Source organism: Hippoglossus stenolepis, chromosome 5, assembly GCF_022539355.2.
Source record: "Hippoglossus stenolepis isolate QCI-W04-F060 chromosome 5, HSTE1.2, whole genome shotgun sequence".
NCBI classification, from domain to species: domain Eukaryota; kingdom Metazoa; phylum Chordata; class Actinopteri; order Pleuronectiformes; family Pleuronectidae; genus Hippoglossus; species Hippoglossus stenolepis.
In genome coordinates this window covers 26,857,841-26,876,768 of record NC_061487.1, presented here as the reverse complement: position 1 = coordinate 26,876,768, position 18,928 = coordinate 26,857,841, and the positions used below count along the sequence as shown (strand labels likewise).

Genomic DNA, 18,928 nt, shown 5'->3' with positions numbered 1-18,928 from the left:
TATGTAAACAACATATTTTACACTTTGTAAAATAGTTAAAGATCGTGAAAAGGTGTGATTTTAAACTTGCTCCCATCAACATTATTTGGCGGATCAGATATTATGCTGATGAGCCACATCTGAGAAATAAAGTTTTACTCTCCGCTGTTTCCACTTCACCTCGACTTCTGTGGACAGTAAATGATCCAACAACACGAAACCTCAGTGCTGTTTGAGCTCAGATGAGTTCTTTCTTCTTCATTATTAGCTCCGGCAGTTTGATTCTCTGCCGTGCGGATATGATGGGGTTTGAATTGAAAGGGTTTAAATCCTCTCTCCTTCATCACCTCCCCTCCTCCTCCTCCTCTCCACAACCTGCCGTGCTGCTGCTGCGATGCACTAATTGGCCTCCTGAAGCAGCAGTAACAGGTTTCTCCTCCCGTGTCTCGGGGGGGGGGGGGCGTCGTCTTCTCCAGAACATGCGTGCCCTGCTTTCCGTCTGATTGTGGCCCCCTGAAGTCAAGAACAGCATATTGTGCTGTTAGAGTAAACAGGCCGCTGCAAATGCAAATGTCTTGTTTTGAGGCGGAAAAAAACCCCCCTTTTTTCCAATCTGTTTAGTTGTGTATTTTAAACAGCTGCAGCTCAGCCTGATGCATATTTCAGGTGAGCGGTGCCGTAAAAGAATTGTTCTGGGGAAGTGATTCAGCTGCATAAGCTGACGTTTCCCTGAATGTGATTTATTTATTCCTTTTAACCACTCGTATTGTTGTGTGAGGGGTCACAGGGGACGACATGCAAGGGGTTAGGTTCTTGTTATTCCCACGAAAGTTTTTGCCGACTGCAGTTTTCCGCAGAATGCACATTTCTCTCAACGTCAGTCTTTGTGGAGTCGAGGCTTAGCAGAAGTCTTTCTTTATTTGTTTTTAAATCCAAGGATTCTTAAATGGAAGAATATTTTCATCTGGAAAAACTCAGAATCTCATTCATGCTCTAATGTTCAGAGAACATCACTTTCCTCAGACTGTCTGTCGCTGCAGCTCCTCTCTGCTTGTACTTCAGCCACTAGGGGGTCTGTCAATCAAATCAATCACAAATTACCTAGTTTAATGACGTCGTGAAGCAGCGTGGGATCATGGGAGTTGTTGTCTTCACCACTCTTTGTTGTCCCATAATCCTCTTGGGCTGCTTGGTTCCTCTGTGCGTTTGCGCTTAACTAGAAGAGCTTCAGCGACAGAACGCAAGTTTTTCCTTCGTTAAAAGCCGTTTGTTCCAGAAGCTACAGGAGAGACGAGTGAAGCCACAGATAAAGAGGATATGATGCAATTAAAAGGCGACTAAAATGAAATGACCTGTTACCCTGAATACATCTGGGGATTTCTCTGGGTTAAGATAGTTTCCGTACACAACTCGACAACATGTACGACATAGTTCTATTTGTTTTTAGACATTTTAATGAAGAATTGTTATGTATCTTTCAAATCAGAACATTAAATAAATGTATAAAGCCTCTATTGGCTTGTTTGGTTACATCTGAGTCTCTGTTCTCCAGCTTCAATGGGATGTTTCTGTTTGAGCCTCGTTACCGTGAATTAAAGGAAAAAGCTCGTGTCTTCGTGTTCTGTCACACAAACAGAGACGCAGCAGAAAACAGCAAACAAAGCAGAATGAGATTAGAGGATTTTTATCTTCTTCGCCTGGTGCTTAAAATCTGTGTTTATCATTTTTTTTTTCTTCTACCGACTTCCAAGAAAATGCCTTTCACTGTAAAGCAATCACATTATGCCGCTCATCTGCTTGTAGGAGACAATGAAACCTTATCAGTGGCGCTGTAACGCAATTAGCGGAGCAGTGGAGCCGTCTGTCGCAGCAGAGAGAACATATGGACTCTCAGGAAGAGCCACTCAATTTGTTTTGATTTCTGGAAGTGGAAGATCCCCCCATCATGTGCACTCCTGTGGGTGTGTGTTTGTGTGTGTGTGTGTTTTTGTTTGCTCGCAGGCATATGCTTGATTCTCCTGAGAGCAGTGATGGATAATGTTTTGGGCCGAGGTGCAGAGGGAAGCAATCCATTGTCCTCTCAGTCTCACTCCATCACTGTCTCTCTCACTCACACACACACACACACACACACACACACACACACACACACACTATATGAGAGCGACACAGTGGTAAAAGCAGGAAGGAAATGGCTTGTTAATGGAACCTGCTTCTCTAATCTTTAATCTGCAGCCCGTCAGGTTTGTGTTGGGGAGACGGGCGGAAAGTGGAGCGAGCTCAGAGAACACGCCGTCTGCATTAGTCCGCTCGGTAAACAGCGTGGCGACGGTTATCAGAGCCCGGGAGAGCAAAGTTAGATAAGTCCGCTCCCGCACGGGGGAAATCACAGCTCGGCCGTGTGTCCTCTGTTTTCCCTGTTCTGCACCTGAATGTGTCACCGTCATGTTTGGATAAGTTTCCAGATTGATTTAACATTTCCAAAGCAGCCGTACTGCACATACACGTGATCGGATCAGATACAGGAACCAAGGAAACTGTTTCACCGGTTCATTGAAATGTTTATGTTTTGTGAAGATCTTTTATAATAATATATATAATAATCTAATCCTGGATCTGCCGCCTTAAAGCGACACAATGCAAGATGTGCTCCAGCTACATGGAATTTATTCAGTTAACTTTGTAAAACTCGACGTCAAGCAGAACAAGAAAATTCTCTTTTAGCTCTCGAGTTAAATACGCTCCGATATTCACTCTTGTTCGATTTCTTGTACTCGCTCACTTTCTCTCTTCCTCTTCTGTGCTTCCTCCGCCGACGTCCAAAACCTACAGATTATATATGTTAGTATAAAAGAGAAGATTGGACGTATATTAGTATGTGGTATCAGCTGTTTCTGTTTGTAATGAGCCCGTAGATGTGCAGAGGAGCGATTAGATCACACTGAAGTAATTTTAAATACGTTTCCAAATAATTTCCAAATGCTGAAAACCGATAAAAGAAGAGCAGAGTTTCGAAGCCACGTCTAAAAGACGGTAAATGAGTCTCAGCTCTGTTTTTTTCCTTGTGGGTTTATTGTAAATACAGATCTGACTCCAGGTCTGATCCATTAACCACATTATTCAAACGTGAGCGGACACAAACCACCATCTGCTCATCGCTTGATCAAATTAATCGTGTGTGAACTTTTGCACGAGGCTGCGTCTGCACGCTCACATCCTGTCGCCCCGTCAGTGTGTTTGTGTGTTCGCACCCTGAGGAGCAGCAGCAACACAAAACGTACACAAGCTTGTTTCCTTTTCTCCGGGGCTGCTGCAGATGGGCTCACTTTTCGCCCCAGATGGGAGCAACACAACATTTTGCAAATGACTCTCGCGCTCGTGGCAGATTTCAAACCAAACGCGCAGCAAACAATCGACAAAAGCCCATTTGTGAGTCATCGCTCGCTGCGGTGTGCAAAGAAGCCGTTGTGTGGTTCTGACGGCGGCTCAGTGTCAATACAAAAGCCAAATGATTTGCCTGTGTTTTCCCTGATGACTCTTTAAATATTGGCAGACAAAGAGCGTTCGGAGGGGGATGATGTCGCAGAGCAAATGAGATTTTCTCCACAAAAACAAATTCTTTCAAATCCTCGGGTGCGAGTGGGCGTGTGTTTGTGTTGCAAGTGCAAAGCCTGCTGGGATAGGTTCCTGCGAAGCGGCAGCCGCAGCAGCCGTTTCAATACGGGTCTGATGAGCAACTTGAAAGTCGACGGAGGAGGCTCCGAGGTTTAATTGAGGGTTTTTACATCCACACACTGTGTTTTGCAAATCGGGCTCGTGTTCCATTTAAGGTCTTGATCTGTTTAAGCTGTTTATGTGCATCTTTGTGTCCCACGCAACAAATCAGCGGCGCTGGATGAACACGAGATCTCTGAATCAAAACAAACACCGCACAGGATCCTCGCTTTCACTCCATCTGAATCAGAGCTGAATGCAAACGGGATATGATCCTGAATACCGAATACTCCTTTACAGTCATCGGCTCGTTTCCCTGAACCGACGGCGAGCTGGAGCGTTGGCACATTGGATGTAAAGCAGTTTGTGGCGAGTCCCCGGAAACTGATTGGAGGCCAAAAGGTGAAAAGTTTTCTCAGAAGAAAATGTAGATTCGTGGAAGCATCTGTTCCTCCGACTCACAGACACACACACACACACACACACACACACACACACACACACACACACACAGACACGCACATAAGACATCTGCACCTCTCTCAAGTTATTTGCGTCTGTGCGGTGGAGGAAACACTCTCAGTAGGAGATGGACAGTCAGACGACTCATCAGGCACACACATGAATCCAGGCTCCGACAGTTTGAGGCTTTGATTTTTCCCGAATTTAGAGATTGAAATTGTTTTGGTTGCTCTTTCCCCCCCGACTGCATCTTATTTCCTGCTGTAAAATAGTCCCCCGACACTTCATCTGCCAGTCGGCTGTCAATCACCGCTCCGCCGACAGCCGAGCTGCCGAGCTCTCGCAGATGGAGCCGTTACCAGCCGAGCGTTTGACAGACCGACATCTGCAGCGGGAAGTTTGACACCAAACTAATCAAGCACCAAATAATTTTTGACGCGACGTGTAAATGAAAGATTTCCTTCAGTCCTGTTTTCTAAAATGACGCAGGTTGTTGACAGATTGTCACTGAAGCTGTAATTTGAGTTTTCACTTCTCGTACCAGCTGTTATTTGTACACGGAGTTCATCAGCGACTTCACTTCACAGCCTCTTGTTGCAGAAACACCGAATTCTCTATGAAACTCTGTTCTCGGTTGGAGCAACTGTAACGAAAACACAATTTCTGTTGGTTTGTCTCTGGTGTGGAACAGACGTCTTCTCGCTCCTGAAGTCCGTCTCAGCTCTGGTCCCCTGTCCCCTGTCCCAGCAGCGTCCGTCCTCCCGCCTGCCGAGCTCACAGCTCACAGCACGACAGCTCTGCACAGCGACGAGGGGACGAGACGCTCTGTCACCCAGCGTGCACGTGCACAAGGAGCCATCCTGGTGTCTGAGCTAATAAAAAGCGAGTGTCTCTGCGAGCTGATGTGACAGAGCTCAGGATCGCCCAGTTTAACACCTTCTGTCACATCCCCTTTACTCTCCTCCTCCTCATCCCCCTCTCTGCCTCTCCTCCTCTTCTTCATCCCTCTCTGCCTCTCCTCCCCCCTCTCTCTCCTCCTCCTCATCCCTCTCTCTGCCTCTCCTCATCCCCCTCTCTGCCTCTCCTCCTCCTCATCCCTCTCTCTGCCTCTCCTCCTCCTCATCCCTCACTCTGCCTCTCTTCCTCCTCATCCCTCTCTCTGCCTCTCCTCACCTCATCCCTCTCTCTGCCTCTCCTCATCCCTCTCTCTGCCTCTCCTCCACCTCATCCCTCTCTCTGCCTCTCCTCATCCCCTCTCTGCCTCTCGCTCCTCATCCCTCTCTCTGCCTCTCCTCCTCCTCATCCCTCTCTCTGCCTCTCTTCCTCCTCATCCATCTCTCACACCTCTGGCTTTTTCTCTCCTGTCTCCCCTTCAAATTATTACTGTTTCTTTTATTTTGTCCGTTCAGTTTTTTCTCCCGCACCCTGCCTGATGTTTTCCGGGTTATTCGTCCGTCTGGTTCTTGTAAACACGATTCCTCATGAAAAAGTTGAGGGAATTTCTTCAAACTTGGTCCAAACGTTCATTAGAAGTTGGTGGTTGAAGGTCAAAGGTCACTGTGACCTCATAAACCCTTTCTTGTGAGTAATAATCTTAACAACTCCTCCAGACAATCCTTTCAAATTTGGCACAAATGTTCACTCAGACTCACGGATTAACTGATTAGATTTGGGATGTCGGAGGTCAAAGGTCACCGTGGCCTCACGACACATCTCTTGAACATCATATATCGAGTCTGACTTTAGGGAATTTCCTCAAAGTTTGACATTTGTCCAGAAGATGAACTGATAAGATTTCAAAGGTCACAGTGATCTCATATGAGTCTGGATAAAAAGTGTACAGGCTGGTGGAGGGATACAGCAGCGGGGGAGTTCTACTCTACCAGAGAGTTGATTTACTTTTAAAGTTTTCAAACATAGTAAATAAGTTGAAATCCTTTTGTTGATGGTTTGTTGAAAACAAATCTGACTTTCTTTCCAAAATCGTTCCCCTCTGTGTCTCTTTGTGAACTGTTGTTGTGCGTGTGTGTGTGTGTCTGTGTGTGTGTGTGTGTGTGTGTGTGCGTGTGTGTGTAATCACAGCTGAACAGACAGTGACGAGCAGCCAAGTCTCTCTCCAGCAGCGATATCACAGAACAAAGCGATGCTGTTTACTGTTGAGCAGGAGGAGCTGCCAGACTGAACAGTGAGCTGCACCCGTGTGCGTTGACCTCTGACCTTCCCCCCCGAGGCTCTGTCAGGTGGCAGATGAATTGAGAGTCGTTTTTTTCAAACCGTAGACAATGAAATACGGTATTTTATTTAGAAAAATAGATTCATGAGGACAAACAGTGAGCAAACTGGCACATTTGCAGGAGTGAATTGTTTCCACTCCCTTTTATTCTGGAAAATAATCAAGAAATACAACAGCTGGTTGCACTGTGCTGCAGGATTGTGTGTGTGTGTGTGTGTGTGTGTGTGTGTGTTTGAGTGAGATCTTGAAATGATCTTGAATCTTATGAATATGAACTTATAGTTATTTGCTCTTAAGTTGTAATTAACTTCCTCTGACAGTTCACACATATGCAGAGCATAAATGAAAACGTGAACTGAGCAGTGTGTCCATGTGACGACTGCACAACTACACACTTTACTGTAGGTACTGTATTACACACACACGGACACACACAGACACAGACACACACACAACCTCGTGGCCGCTCCACTTGATTCCTCCTGACTTCTCCTGCGGTGGTACGCTGTGCCCTCGAGCCGCTGGAGAAAGGGCAGCTGGGTCAGACTGAATTAATAATGAAACATGTCGGACAAAGTGCAGCAGGGCAGGACACAACAAACTGCATCTGTCCTTCTCCCTCTGGAGTAAACCTGAGAAACCTCCCACAGTGTCGTTCACGCCGTCCAGCCGCCGCTTCGTTTCGGCTCTTAAGACTTAAACCTCCTAAAACCTCAGGAGCGGCTGCTGCAAAGAGAAGAATCCGTCAGTAAGCGGCTGCTCATCCCGAGGCCGAGAGGCGACCTCGGAAGGAGGCGGCGTTTTCACCCTCAAGACCATTAGACGAGTTATCGGCTGAGAGGAAAGTGCTGCTCTTCAAACCAATGAAAAGGCCTTTGAGCTGCAGGAAGGAGAGCAGCCGCTCCACAGACCTTCAGCCAGAGGAAAGAGGGACGTTTGACCAAGGTTAGAGTCCAACAAGGGAAATAAACGCTGTGAAACCAGCGTCGGGTTCGGCAAAGTTTTGACCAAATGTTTTATTCGCCTCCTCGCTTGTGCTGATTGGAACGTTCAGCAACAATATGAGCCCATCCTGCTCATGCACGGCTCTGTTACTGCTCACTTAAATGTGTTTTATGAGCTTTAAACTAAATTACATGACTGTTCTTTGAGGAAATACATGAATGCAGGTTTTAATATCACATTTATTACCATATTTATGGTTTGAAGAAGCGGTAGGACGTCTTAGCTCCGCCTCCCAGCACAACGCGTTTCTTTAATTTCCAGAGAAAACGCACTTCATCCAAAACCTGACGTTACTCTCATATCTTCTATTTTCTGCTTGGTTTTGCATCAGTTTGACAGAAAGCTGCTCCTGCAGCATCGTCACAGACGGAGACTATATTTGGACGATGGAGCGGTAACGTCCGTGCTCATCGACAGAGCACAAGGTCGCAGTGAAGCAGCCTCCACACAGCAGCCCACAGCAGTGTCCCCTGGGAGCTCTCCTCTCTATCCAACGTGCAAACACAGCGAGCGAGCAGCCAAACAAACACTCCGCTAATGTCAGCCGGCTGGATAATTAGCTGCTCGGCCGCGGCACATTAAACAGAACTGGAACATACCTGCAAATGTCACTCAGATGCTGGAGACAACACAAAGTCTCCTTGTACACCAGAACCTCCGGGACCTCGCCACCTGCTGTCAATCACACTCCCACCGGCGCCTGCACCCGGGCCCGACAGAAAGGAGGCTGTGTTTCTTCATTTTAATTATACACAACTATTAACAGCACATTTTTTAAAACTTACATTATTGTATAAAGCAAAAAGAATGTTTAAATGTGAGTTGAGTTGAGGACGCTGCAGCTGCCTGTGACTCAGCAGCTGTTAAAATAGCGAGAATGAAAAGTAACGTCTGGTTTGATTCGACATCAGCAAAGGTTCCACATCCCGAGTGAAACCTGGTTCAGTCTATTCCAGGCCCCGCTTGTCATAACTTCCACTTTCAAAGAGAAACACAAACTTTGCAAAGCTCAGTGAGTCAGTCGTCTGTTGTCAGGCGTCTTAAATCATCATTTGTATTCACCGCGTGGGCTCCATGCAAATGAGGAAAAAAAATAAACCATCTCGTGTTAACTGGATATACAATGATGACAAGTTGTAGTCAGTGAATTATGAAAGTAGACGACATGTTTCCCAGCAACGTTCATCCACTGTAATGAGAAACGTCAACTGAGAGACGTGAAGCGTTCGCACTGTTCCCATAAAAACATCCACCGACCTTTTCATTCTCGTAATGCACAGTCGGCTGATTTATCCAGAGTCAACGTTTGCCGATGTAATGTTTGTTATCCACCAAAATGAGTAGTTATTATAGAATTTTCCCAAATTACTGCATTCAGCCGGTTATTAATTAATAAAATGCTTGAATAGACTTTATTAATTAGGGATGTAATTGCATATATACAGTAACTGCTTCTGTGAATATATCACTGTAAGACAGGACCTGATCTTATCCTGCTTGTGGCCCCCAGATGTGCAGGACCGGCCCCGAGGGTCTCGTCATAGTTTATTCATCCATATTAAAAGTGAGGAGTAAAACACATTTAATTATTCAGGACACGTTGATTGTGAATATGTTGAGGATGTTGCTCTCTAGCTTGATGTGGAGCAAATGTTATTTTATGGGTCGAGCACCTTCTGTTTACTCTCCAACCTTCCGCCTGCACCTGGACATCCCACTCGGGGATTTGAGCGGGACTCCGGCTCATGAATATCTCATTTTCTCCGGGATGATCCACGTCTTCCAGCCGCTCGGACAAACAACGGGCCGTCGCATTTATATTCTGCGGCTGTGTTGCCCCAGATCTGCCACCGCGCGGTGAGAGAGCAACTCGTGTTTGGAATCGTGACGAGTGAGAATCGCTTCTTAGACGGTTTCATCTCTTTGTGCACGATAATTCACATTAAATAAAAAAAGTTCCAGGCAACCATGAGTTTGGGTTTTGGTGTTTTTTCCCAAACTGGTCTGAAGTCGTCCTCAGAGTGAAATCCCTGTTGTTCTATATAACATTTAGGTTCCGCTCCGTTTCCCCGCGCTGCTCAGATTATTCTCTCATCCCTCAACAAACAGGTTTGGTTTAATGGGCACAGAGCAGACGTAGCGCCCGCTCCATCATTCTCCCCGCGCAGCTCCCTGATTGGAGGTGAAGGACGCTCATTTGTCATTACGTTTCTCCACCGTTGCTAAGGCAGCTGTCACCGCGCCTGACAACACGCCGCTCTGTGGCGGCGCTCGGGGGGAAAACTCAGATCTATTCAAATCGACTTCTTCAAAACAGCCACAAAATGCAACCAACCTGTCTCTCTCTCTCTCTCTCTCTCTCTCTCTCTCTCTCCACTCTCTCTCCACAGACACGCCTCTGAAGGACGGTGAGGACGCCGCGTCTTCCTCAGACCTGGCCTCGGACCCCGCCCTCTCGCTCTTCAAACACTGGGGTCACGACCTGGGTCCCGAGAGTCGAAGGGTCGCCCTCAAGAAGTTCCGTTACTATGGCTACAATGGTTACCTTAGCGACCGCATCTCCCTCACTCGGCCGATTGCAGATCTGCGACCTGACGGGTGAGTCGGTTGATCGATGGTCACACTGTTGATTGATTAGTTCATCAATATGAGTGATGGTATCTTCCTCCCATGGCTCCGGCCTCTAATGGGCTGATGCTTTACTGTGTTTCTCTCTTTCCACCCCCTCCACTCTCCAGCTGCAGAAACCTGTCGTATTCATCCGACCTTCCTCAGCTCAGCATCATCTTCATCTTCGTGAACGAGGCCCTGTCGGTGCTGCTGCGCTCCGTCCACACGGCCATCCAGCGGACGCCGTCTCACCTGCTCAAAGAGATCATCCTGGTGGACGACCACAGCAGCAGCTGTAAGAAACCCTCCTGACGCACGACACATTTTACGCTGAGCCCCCCGGGACACGAGTTCTGACATTTAAAGCTGAGGCTCATTTAAACGCAGAGCTCGCACTCATTTACACATCCATCCATCACAGGGATTAAAGGACGTGTCCCACTGGGATCTAATTCTCGGCAGCAACAGTTTCTCCTGAAATCGACCACTTGTTATGCTTGCGATGGAAATTCAGCACCAATATCAACATCTATTAGAAAACCAGTGGATTTCCTGAAGTTAAATTTGATCCTGATAGTTTTCCCACAACATATTTTACATTTGCTTTGCTGCTTTCTTGAAATATATTGAGCACAGTGAATAACACCTTATCAAAAATAAGGTTGGATGTTATTTAGTTTGGCCCATAGATCATAAATAAAGATGGATGACGAGTCTCCTCTTCCTCACGTCTGCACAGTATTCAGGGTGGAGACGTAGTGTCGAGGTCCCGCCCATCCACACGCTCGACCAATCACTGGTCAGCCTCAGCTGTCAATCATGATGTTTCAGCCCTGGTGTGTACGTCTAAAGATGGACGACATGACGGCTCCTCAAAAGTGAAGCCAATCGTCTATCGCCCTCTGGTGGCTAACTCCTGTTTAGGTCATAGTTCCTCCATGTTAGCATGTGGGATATGAACCAAAGCAAAAAATAAACAATAAATCACAATCAAACCTTATGATACCTTCTTCTCCCTGTTGTCGTTGTGCAGACACACGACCACCACACCTCAGCGTCGTGATGTTCAAACCTTTGACTGCAGCTGCAGCAGCACTAAGTGGATTCAGTGCATCCAGCTCCACTGACGCTGCTGTTAAACTTTATAACTTCCACTAATCGCAGCCTAAGCAGCGACTGTGGCTGAAATGAATTTCAAACAAATGTAAATCTCCTCTTTACGTCGGACTCAAGTGTTAACCAACAGTAGTTAGTGCAGCGAGAGGAAGAAGAGTTAGTGTCTGTGCTTAATGTCCCACTGGTTTTATACTCTGCTGTGGACGCTGCACGGGACCGGGGACATGCTCGCACATTAGCTGCATCAGTGGTGTATGAAAACAGATGAAAAGTTATTACGCGAGTCGCACGGCGATGGCCCGAGTGTGACTCGTCTGCAGGAAGACTGGTGTTAATAATTACATCACGTCGCACAGAACATATTTCACTGCTGCCAAATCTATAATTGCCGTTACGAGGAATCTGCCCGTGCTCCCGTCGCCTGCAGATTTTATGGCTCCTTCACCTCTTCTCTGTTCTTCAACAATACAGTATATCAGAGTTTAGTTCTGGTGCTTGCACAGGTTGAATGCATATTATTGGAGCGACCAGGGAGAGCGATAGGTTCATCATTTACCTCCAATTATTCCTTCTTGCAGTTTCTCCTCATAGGAAATATAAGTTAATGCTCCTGCTTGACGGTGAATAACAAGGGCGTCGTGGTTCTGGGTCATAAAGGGAATCGATGGGAGATAATTCAGCGAACGCTCCTGATCGTTGCTGCTGCTTATTGATCGTAAACACGCTGTAATTATGAGAAGTGGGGGTGGACAGGGTTCGGGTGAAGGCAGGAGGTGAGAGGAGGAGGAGCACTCAGGCTCATTATGAGACGTGTTCATCAAGCTCCTTCGTACAAAGATCTGTGACGACATTCAGAGGAAATTCTTGAAATAACGGAATTTAGGAGCAGATCCTGGTCGAGATTATTCAGAAAGCTCCTCAGAGCCCCGGAGGTGGAAGCGTGTTCGGGTTCCTAACTGGTTCAGGAGAATAATTTAGATCAAGCTGTAATAAGAGGCACGGATCTCACCTGTGAGGTTTGAATCTCCGGTCTCGCTCTCAGACGAGCAGACGGGTTCAGGTGTGAATCTGCTCGGCTGGGTTCTCTTGGCTTCTGTTGTTTCACTGGGGCCAAATCGTCGCCTTGTGATTTGTTTCATAAACTAATTTGGCTTTCACACCCGCCTCACGTGGTGCGGACCAAAGCACGTGGTCTCGTTCTGGATCCAACTGAAGTAGAGGCAGAATTAAACGATAGAAGAAGAAGAAGAAGAAGAAGAGGAAGAGGAGGAGGAGGAGGAAGCAGCTGCTGCAGTCTTCACGATGAGGACGTTCTGTGCCTGAAGGTGCTGATGCTGGTGGTAATACCATCATGACGTTACCATGGCAACCAAACGAACCACTTCATACAGTCTGGCTTGATATGTTAGTCACGCTCTTTATGGTGAATAGGCTGTGACAACCATGATGTTCGTTCTGTGGTTCTGTGGATTTCTAGTTTGTTGTAATTCTTCATTTTTCTGCTCGTGTCTCACTCTCATTTGTTGCTTTATCTGTCGTCTGTGTTGCTTTCGTCTTTGTTATTTAAATGTTATCACCTCCAAAACACGACCAAAACACTGCAGCTGCTTAACACGTTTACAGAATTGATGATTAATGTGCTTATGAATAAATTAATGGAATGAAACGTGATCAGTCAATTCCACCAATTAAAGGAACGTGTGATACTAAGTAACGGGGTCGACCACACCTCCGCACTAAAGTCAAAGTTTCTCCTCCTTTGCTCAGAGTTGCTCTAGAATCTTCCCTTAATCCCAAACCAGGACTCGTCAAGTTGATTCTGTGTTGGAGGTTTTCTGAGATGAAAGAATGAGCAGAGACGTCTGAGGTTTAATCCATAAAACTCCACAAAGTGCAGATTAAAGATCACTGAGCTGTGTAAACCTCCATTAATATCATAATGACATTAAAGTGAAAAAAAACACACTAGATTATTTACACTGATCTAATATCACATTTATTTTTAATGAACTGTGTGTGTGGTTTCTCAGAGGACACAGTCCGGACAGAAATATGAAAACTGAATCCGAGATGACTTCCAGACGTCAGTGGTGCACAGACACAGGATCCTAATGACTTTACTCATTAATTTGAAAATGATCAGTCGCAGCCTCAAATGCAAAACAAGCCCCCTGTGGAGCCGCAGCATGTTCACACGTGCAGATGTGGTGAGTCGTCAACACGGGGCTGTTCACAGATATTAAAAAACCATTGGATTTCTGCAGGTCTCCGAGTGGACTGGTGGAGAACTGGGCTCCTGTTGTTCAGACGCAGCTGCACGTGGGTCACAACATGTTTCACAGTGGGAACCACACGTCGGAGCCTTAATTAGAGAACTGGAGGTGCGCTTGATTTAATTGTGTTTTCTTACCTCCAGCAAGGAGGTTATTTTTCTATCAGCTTTCATTTGTTTGTCTGTTAGTTCGAAGGATTTTATAAAAAAACCACTGGACGGATTATCATGGAACTTGGCTGCAGGACGTGGAGTCGGGGGGGAATTCATTAAACTGGGATGTGGACCCAGGGTTTTTTTGTTTTTCTTTCTTTAACATTGTGAGATCAAACAATTTTTCAACATTTTCATTGTCGTGGATTTAAATGTACATGGTAACAAATTGGGTTAGAAACCTGGAAGTATAACCAATGTGGAGCTGGGAATTTTAAATTGGCTTAAGCTGCAACGCTTGTTTGAATTGAAGGGGACTGTTGGGTGGAGGGGGGGGGGTGCTGCTAGTCTGAGCACAATTCTAGTTTCTACCTTCACCACGTTCTCCTCTACATCTGTTTGTCTGATAGTTTGCTGGATATAAACAAAATCTACAGGATGATTTTCTATGAAACTTGGTGGAGGGATGTGGTTTGAGTCAGGAAAGAACTCAGAACATTTTAAAGTGCATCCGGAACAAGAGGCGGATTCACTTTATATAGAAAAAATTCTAAACAATCGGGCACATTTAGGAAACTGATATTTATGAGTGTGTGTAAATTTAGCCTGATTAGATTTTAGGGACTGTTGAGGTCTGAGCTCTTCTGAGTCACATTCCAATCGGATGTTGTATTGCAATTACAAAGAGTTGAGAGTTTTACAACAGACGACAAAAACATTTGATCCTGAATTTCCCAGGATGCAAAGCAGCATTTCCTTTGACTTTCTAAGCCTTGTAAATCCTGAAATGAGTCAGTAACATATGTTAGAAATCTGTCTTATCGACGCCTGTAGGTCGAGCTCAGAGGAAACTGTTTTATTAGACTTTAGAACGATTCATCCAGAGAAGAAATGAAACAACTGGTTTTTAATGGATAATGAACTGCACTGAACAAAGGACCAAACCTTAAAAGAAACCGCCTCAGAGCGAAAGTGAACTAAAACCTGTTTGTTATCCATTGTCATCGTTCTTGTTGATTCCTCAGAGGATCTTCCAGGTATGTTTCTGTACCTATTGAATTTTTCAAAACGTTTTAATAAGGGGTCTGTGGGACCTCGGTGGCGCTTTGAGCTCTTTTCCTGCTTTTTATGTTTTTAATGTAAGGAACCTCTGGTGTGCGTGAAACACAAGCGTTTGAAACACTCCCCAGTCCAGTTCGAAACGAGCCCATCGCTCTTCCAGGTCAGCAGCCAACTGTGGCTCATTAGAGGGAAACAGAGGGAATACAGAATCCAGGCTGATGCTTATAATGAATAGAGAAGAGTAGCTGCAGCCTGTGGGCAGGATTACAACACACACATGTAACAATAAGAAAATGATGTTCGCTGTTCCATTGTGGGCCGTGTGTGTCTGTGTGTGTGTGTGTGTGTGTTTCCTTTTGTCTACGTAAATGTGTGCAAAGCATGTATGGAATCATCCATGAAGAAAAACAGGAGTGACACTAAAAAACACAAACACACAACATATCTGAGCATAATCAAAACAATGTGTGTGTGTGCAGCATGATTTTCTGCCATACCATTTTTATATTAACCTTTAGATCTCTTTTCTGTTTTCTTATCATCTTACTGTTCTTATTAAGCTGGAGATGTCGGTCAGTGATTCACTTGGTGAGCTGCTCGTTCCAGCTCTTTGAAATCTCATTAACTATTGGACTGATTGTTGACTGTGGCAGTTCTGGGTGACACATTTCTGCAGAGAGCAACAACACAAACCCTTCACTGTGTGTGTTGTGTTTTTCTCTCATGGAAAACACCTTCATTTTGTTCATATCACACCAGAAACGAACAAGAGGCTCATATTGAAACTTTTACCTCCACCCAGCAGGTTTTCTGTTAGTGTGTCTGTTATTTGGCAGGATCGCACAAAACCTGGTGGACGGATAACCGTGAAACTCAATGCGGCAAATAGCGTTTCATACATGTGTCATCATGAGGTTCATTGTGAAACTGAGGCAGGACAAATGAGACTGTTGCTGCCGCCACCGTTTGGATATGAAATGGAAACACTGCTTTGACATTAGTTTAGAACCTGACTTTAACAAGTCTGCATTTTAAAGGAGACATATTCAGGTTCATAATTTAAATTTGTGTTATTACTTAAAGGTTTCCATGCTCTTAATGTCCAGAAAACACATCTCTGTCCTCAGACTGTCCGTCGCTGCAGCTCCTCTCTTCAGCCTCTGTCTCAAACACTTGGTTTTAGCTCCTGTCTCTTTTAAGATAAAGCCCAGTCTGCTCTGATTGGCCAGCTGACCCACTCTGTTGTGATTGGTCAACCACTTCCAGCTCGTGTTTGAAATGTTCACTAAAACCCTGTTTATCACACTAGAGGAAAGAAAAACTTCATTTATCTTCTTTATGAGAAAAACCTGCATCACACAGACGTTCAGATTCGTCTCTTTCCGAGTCTTTCATTTGCAGAAATACATTTTCTGGAACAAATAATTCAATTATATTCTGTTTATAGAGAAGCACAGGTTACATCTGTCAGAGGTTTTAGTTAGAGGGCAAACTGATGAGATGCATTAAGATGCACCGGTGTGAAGGAGTGCAGCCCTTTAGTGATCAAACGGGATTCAAACTACCACACTTTAACCTAATTACACTTGATAAATAAACACCTCATTCCAAAATCCCTGCAGTGGCTGACTTATCAGTGTTCCCTCATCTTAAAGAAAGCTTCTCAAAAGGCTTCGGGACCCGACGCCTCCGGATGGAGGTGGAGCTCTGCTGTCGCCTGATAAGAGCCAGTCTGCTGTCAGAGTCCCAGTTCGTCCCGGGGGGGGGGTGAGGTGGGACTGAAGTGCAGACCAGTCAACTTCTTCCACTGGGACCATTCAGATTAGTGGAGGCTCTGTCGTGTTGAAACACAAAGTTGGGAACACGTCGTTACCTTCGCCAACAAGGTTATTGTTGTATTTTATTCCAATTTGGTAATAAAATTGACTTTAGGTAAACTTTGCTGAACTGAACTTTCCTTTTGCAAAAATAATCCTGCACGTCCTCGCTCTGCCTCCTTTGTGCTGCACCACAGCTGCTGCTCAGCACTTTCACTCAGCGCCCTCCTCCTCCTCCTCCTCCTCCTCCTCCTCCTTCTGGTCGTGGTATTTGGTTTTATGTAAATTCAGCATTTTTGTGCATTCAATATGAGCTTATGTGCATCCCATTGTGTTTCCACGGCTCCGATGCGGCTCCATGAAATGTTAATGTGTGTTATTGTTGCAGATAACACCTGAACAAGTATCAGCACTCAAGTGAAATGTGTCGGTTAATGGTTTTAAGTCAGAGTCAAAGACGGAGTCAAACCTCAGGCCTGTGTGGCGTCCACACACACACACACACACACACACACACACACACACACACACACACACACACACACACACACACACACACACACACACACACACACACACACACACACACACTCTGCTTTCCTCTGTCCAGTGCGATGAGGGAGTTGCTGTGGCGCTTTGTTGATATTAGACCAATACTCAACAAGCTTCACTGAGTTTGCTTTAACGTTTGTGTGTCTCTCTCTGTGTGTGTCTCTCCCCCAGTGGAGCTGAAGGAGCACCTGCAGACCTTTGTGGACGAGACCAACACGCAGCACGGCCCAGACTTCATCAAGGTGGTCCACCATGACAAGCAGGAGGGCCTCATCCGGTCCAGGGTCCGGGGCTGGAGAGCCGCCTCCGCCCCCGTGGTCGCTCTGTTCGACGCACACGTGGAGTTCAACATCGGATGGTGAGCAGACGCTTTGTGTTTCCAATTCCAAACGAGCCTCAGCAGTTTGTGAAGTAGAGACGACAAGTGAGCTTGACAGGTGCAGCCAGTGAAGTCTTCACCGATCGATACAGCAGGTGAACTTACAGAAAGTAAAGCCTTTAGATTATAAGTGATATTCATAAGCTGTTTTCAGACAGAACTCTGGAAAACGTCTGGAAAATTAGGACAATCTGGACATTTTCGGGATTTTGCGGTTCACATATGAAGAAGGAGCAGGAGATCATCCGGTTTCATAGCTTTGTCTTTTTGTTTGCAGCCCGGTGGGAGAAGAAGCTGCTGACTCAACCGTTATGTTAAATTTTTGGCGTCTTCTACATTTATGGCTCCTCTTTTTCATCCTGAGATATTTGTTTTCTTCAGTATCTGTCACGTCATCAACACGCCCACTCGCGCTCTGTGAATTTTCTGGAAGTGTTCCTGCTGCGTCTCACATCGCGTCACTCAGACATTTTACCAGGGGGCTGCAGGAAAAGGTTCCAGAAAAAGTCTGGTGCAGCTGACTCGGACGTTTCCGTCCTCACACACGGTCCCTCCAGAACATTTCAGGAAAAAGGTTCAGACTTCAGTGCAGCTCTGAAAGCAGCTTTAGTGTTTTAAACATTTCACGTTCAGCTGTTCTCCCCTCACAGCTCTATGTTTAGCTGTCAGATGGAAACAGGGTCTCCCACGCAGCCCTGTGAAGCTCTGACAGACCAAGTGTTGATTGCTTTTCCGTGGACTCTGTTTCTTTGTTCATTAGACTCTGGATCTCTGTCGTAATCCAGAGAAACGTTGATTTTCTCACCTGCAATCAGTCCAGATGTGATTAAACCAGACACCAAAATGTAATTTGGGCAAATAGAGAGAATCCATGACTCAATTAGCAGGCCAATGGAAGCTGTGGACGGCTGCAGGAGACTGTCACATTAATTATTCCCTGTCCTTTGTAGCTGTAACCAACTCTGACGTTGAAACCACAGAAGAGAATTGAGAGAAGAATGAAACGATGAATTCCGGCCTTCAAAGCTGGCAGATTGAATTTCCTCGATACAACAGTTTATCAGGGAAAGCAGCAGAGAAGAACTTTGAATGACAAGAACCAATCTATTCATGAGCCGGTGAATGACGGGATGATTCCGTTCCCTCCCTCTGCGTTCGCTCTGTTGAGGACCGGTGGAGCTGTAGCCCGTTTCCAGACAGGTGCAAACCTTCAGCTGCAAAGAGCCGCAGAGGCAGCGGTGACATGTTTATTAGTATTTTGGGTCATAGAGTGAGTCGGCCGCGAGAGCAGCTGGAACAGAAGTGATTTATATTCAGGCTGTGTGTGTTTCAAAGGGAAGCAGAGGTGTTGGGGATACTCAGGTTGTTGTGGTCCAGAGAATCCTAATTAAACCTGTGGTTATTCTCTTTGACGGTGAGACAACCTGTGTCCAAGGGTTTGTGGAGACATCTGGACTTTTTGATAACAGCCTGAACATCCCAGAATTTAAATTGTAATCATTTTATCTGAGGACTTTAAGTATCTTTATGAACAAATACCACGTGGATGTATTTTCTTCTTGACTGTTGAAGGG

At 45.7% G+C, this 18,928-nt stretch overlaps 1 protein-coding gene across 2 annotated transcripts in view; it reads left to right on the top strand.

The window, feature by feature from the left end:
• The window catches only part of galnt18a (UDP-N-acetyl-alpha-D-galactosamine:polypeptide N-acetylgalactosaminyltransferase 18a), a 93,646-nt gene that overhangs the window by 40,204 nt on the left and 34,514 nt on the right, over positions 1 to 18,928 (top strand). For both annotated transcript variants that reach the window (XM_035157204.2, XM_035157205.2), the window contains exons 2-4: positions 9,784 to 9,991; positions 10,132 to 10,298; positions 17,147 to 17,333. In XM_035157204.2, the coding sequence (XP_035013095.1) occupies positions 9,784 to 9,991; positions 10,132 to 10,298; positions 17,147 to 17,333 (562 nt within the window). The remainder of the gene's footprint in view (positions 1 to 9,783; positions 9,992 to 10,131; positions 10,299 to 17,146; positions 17,334 to 18,928) is intronic.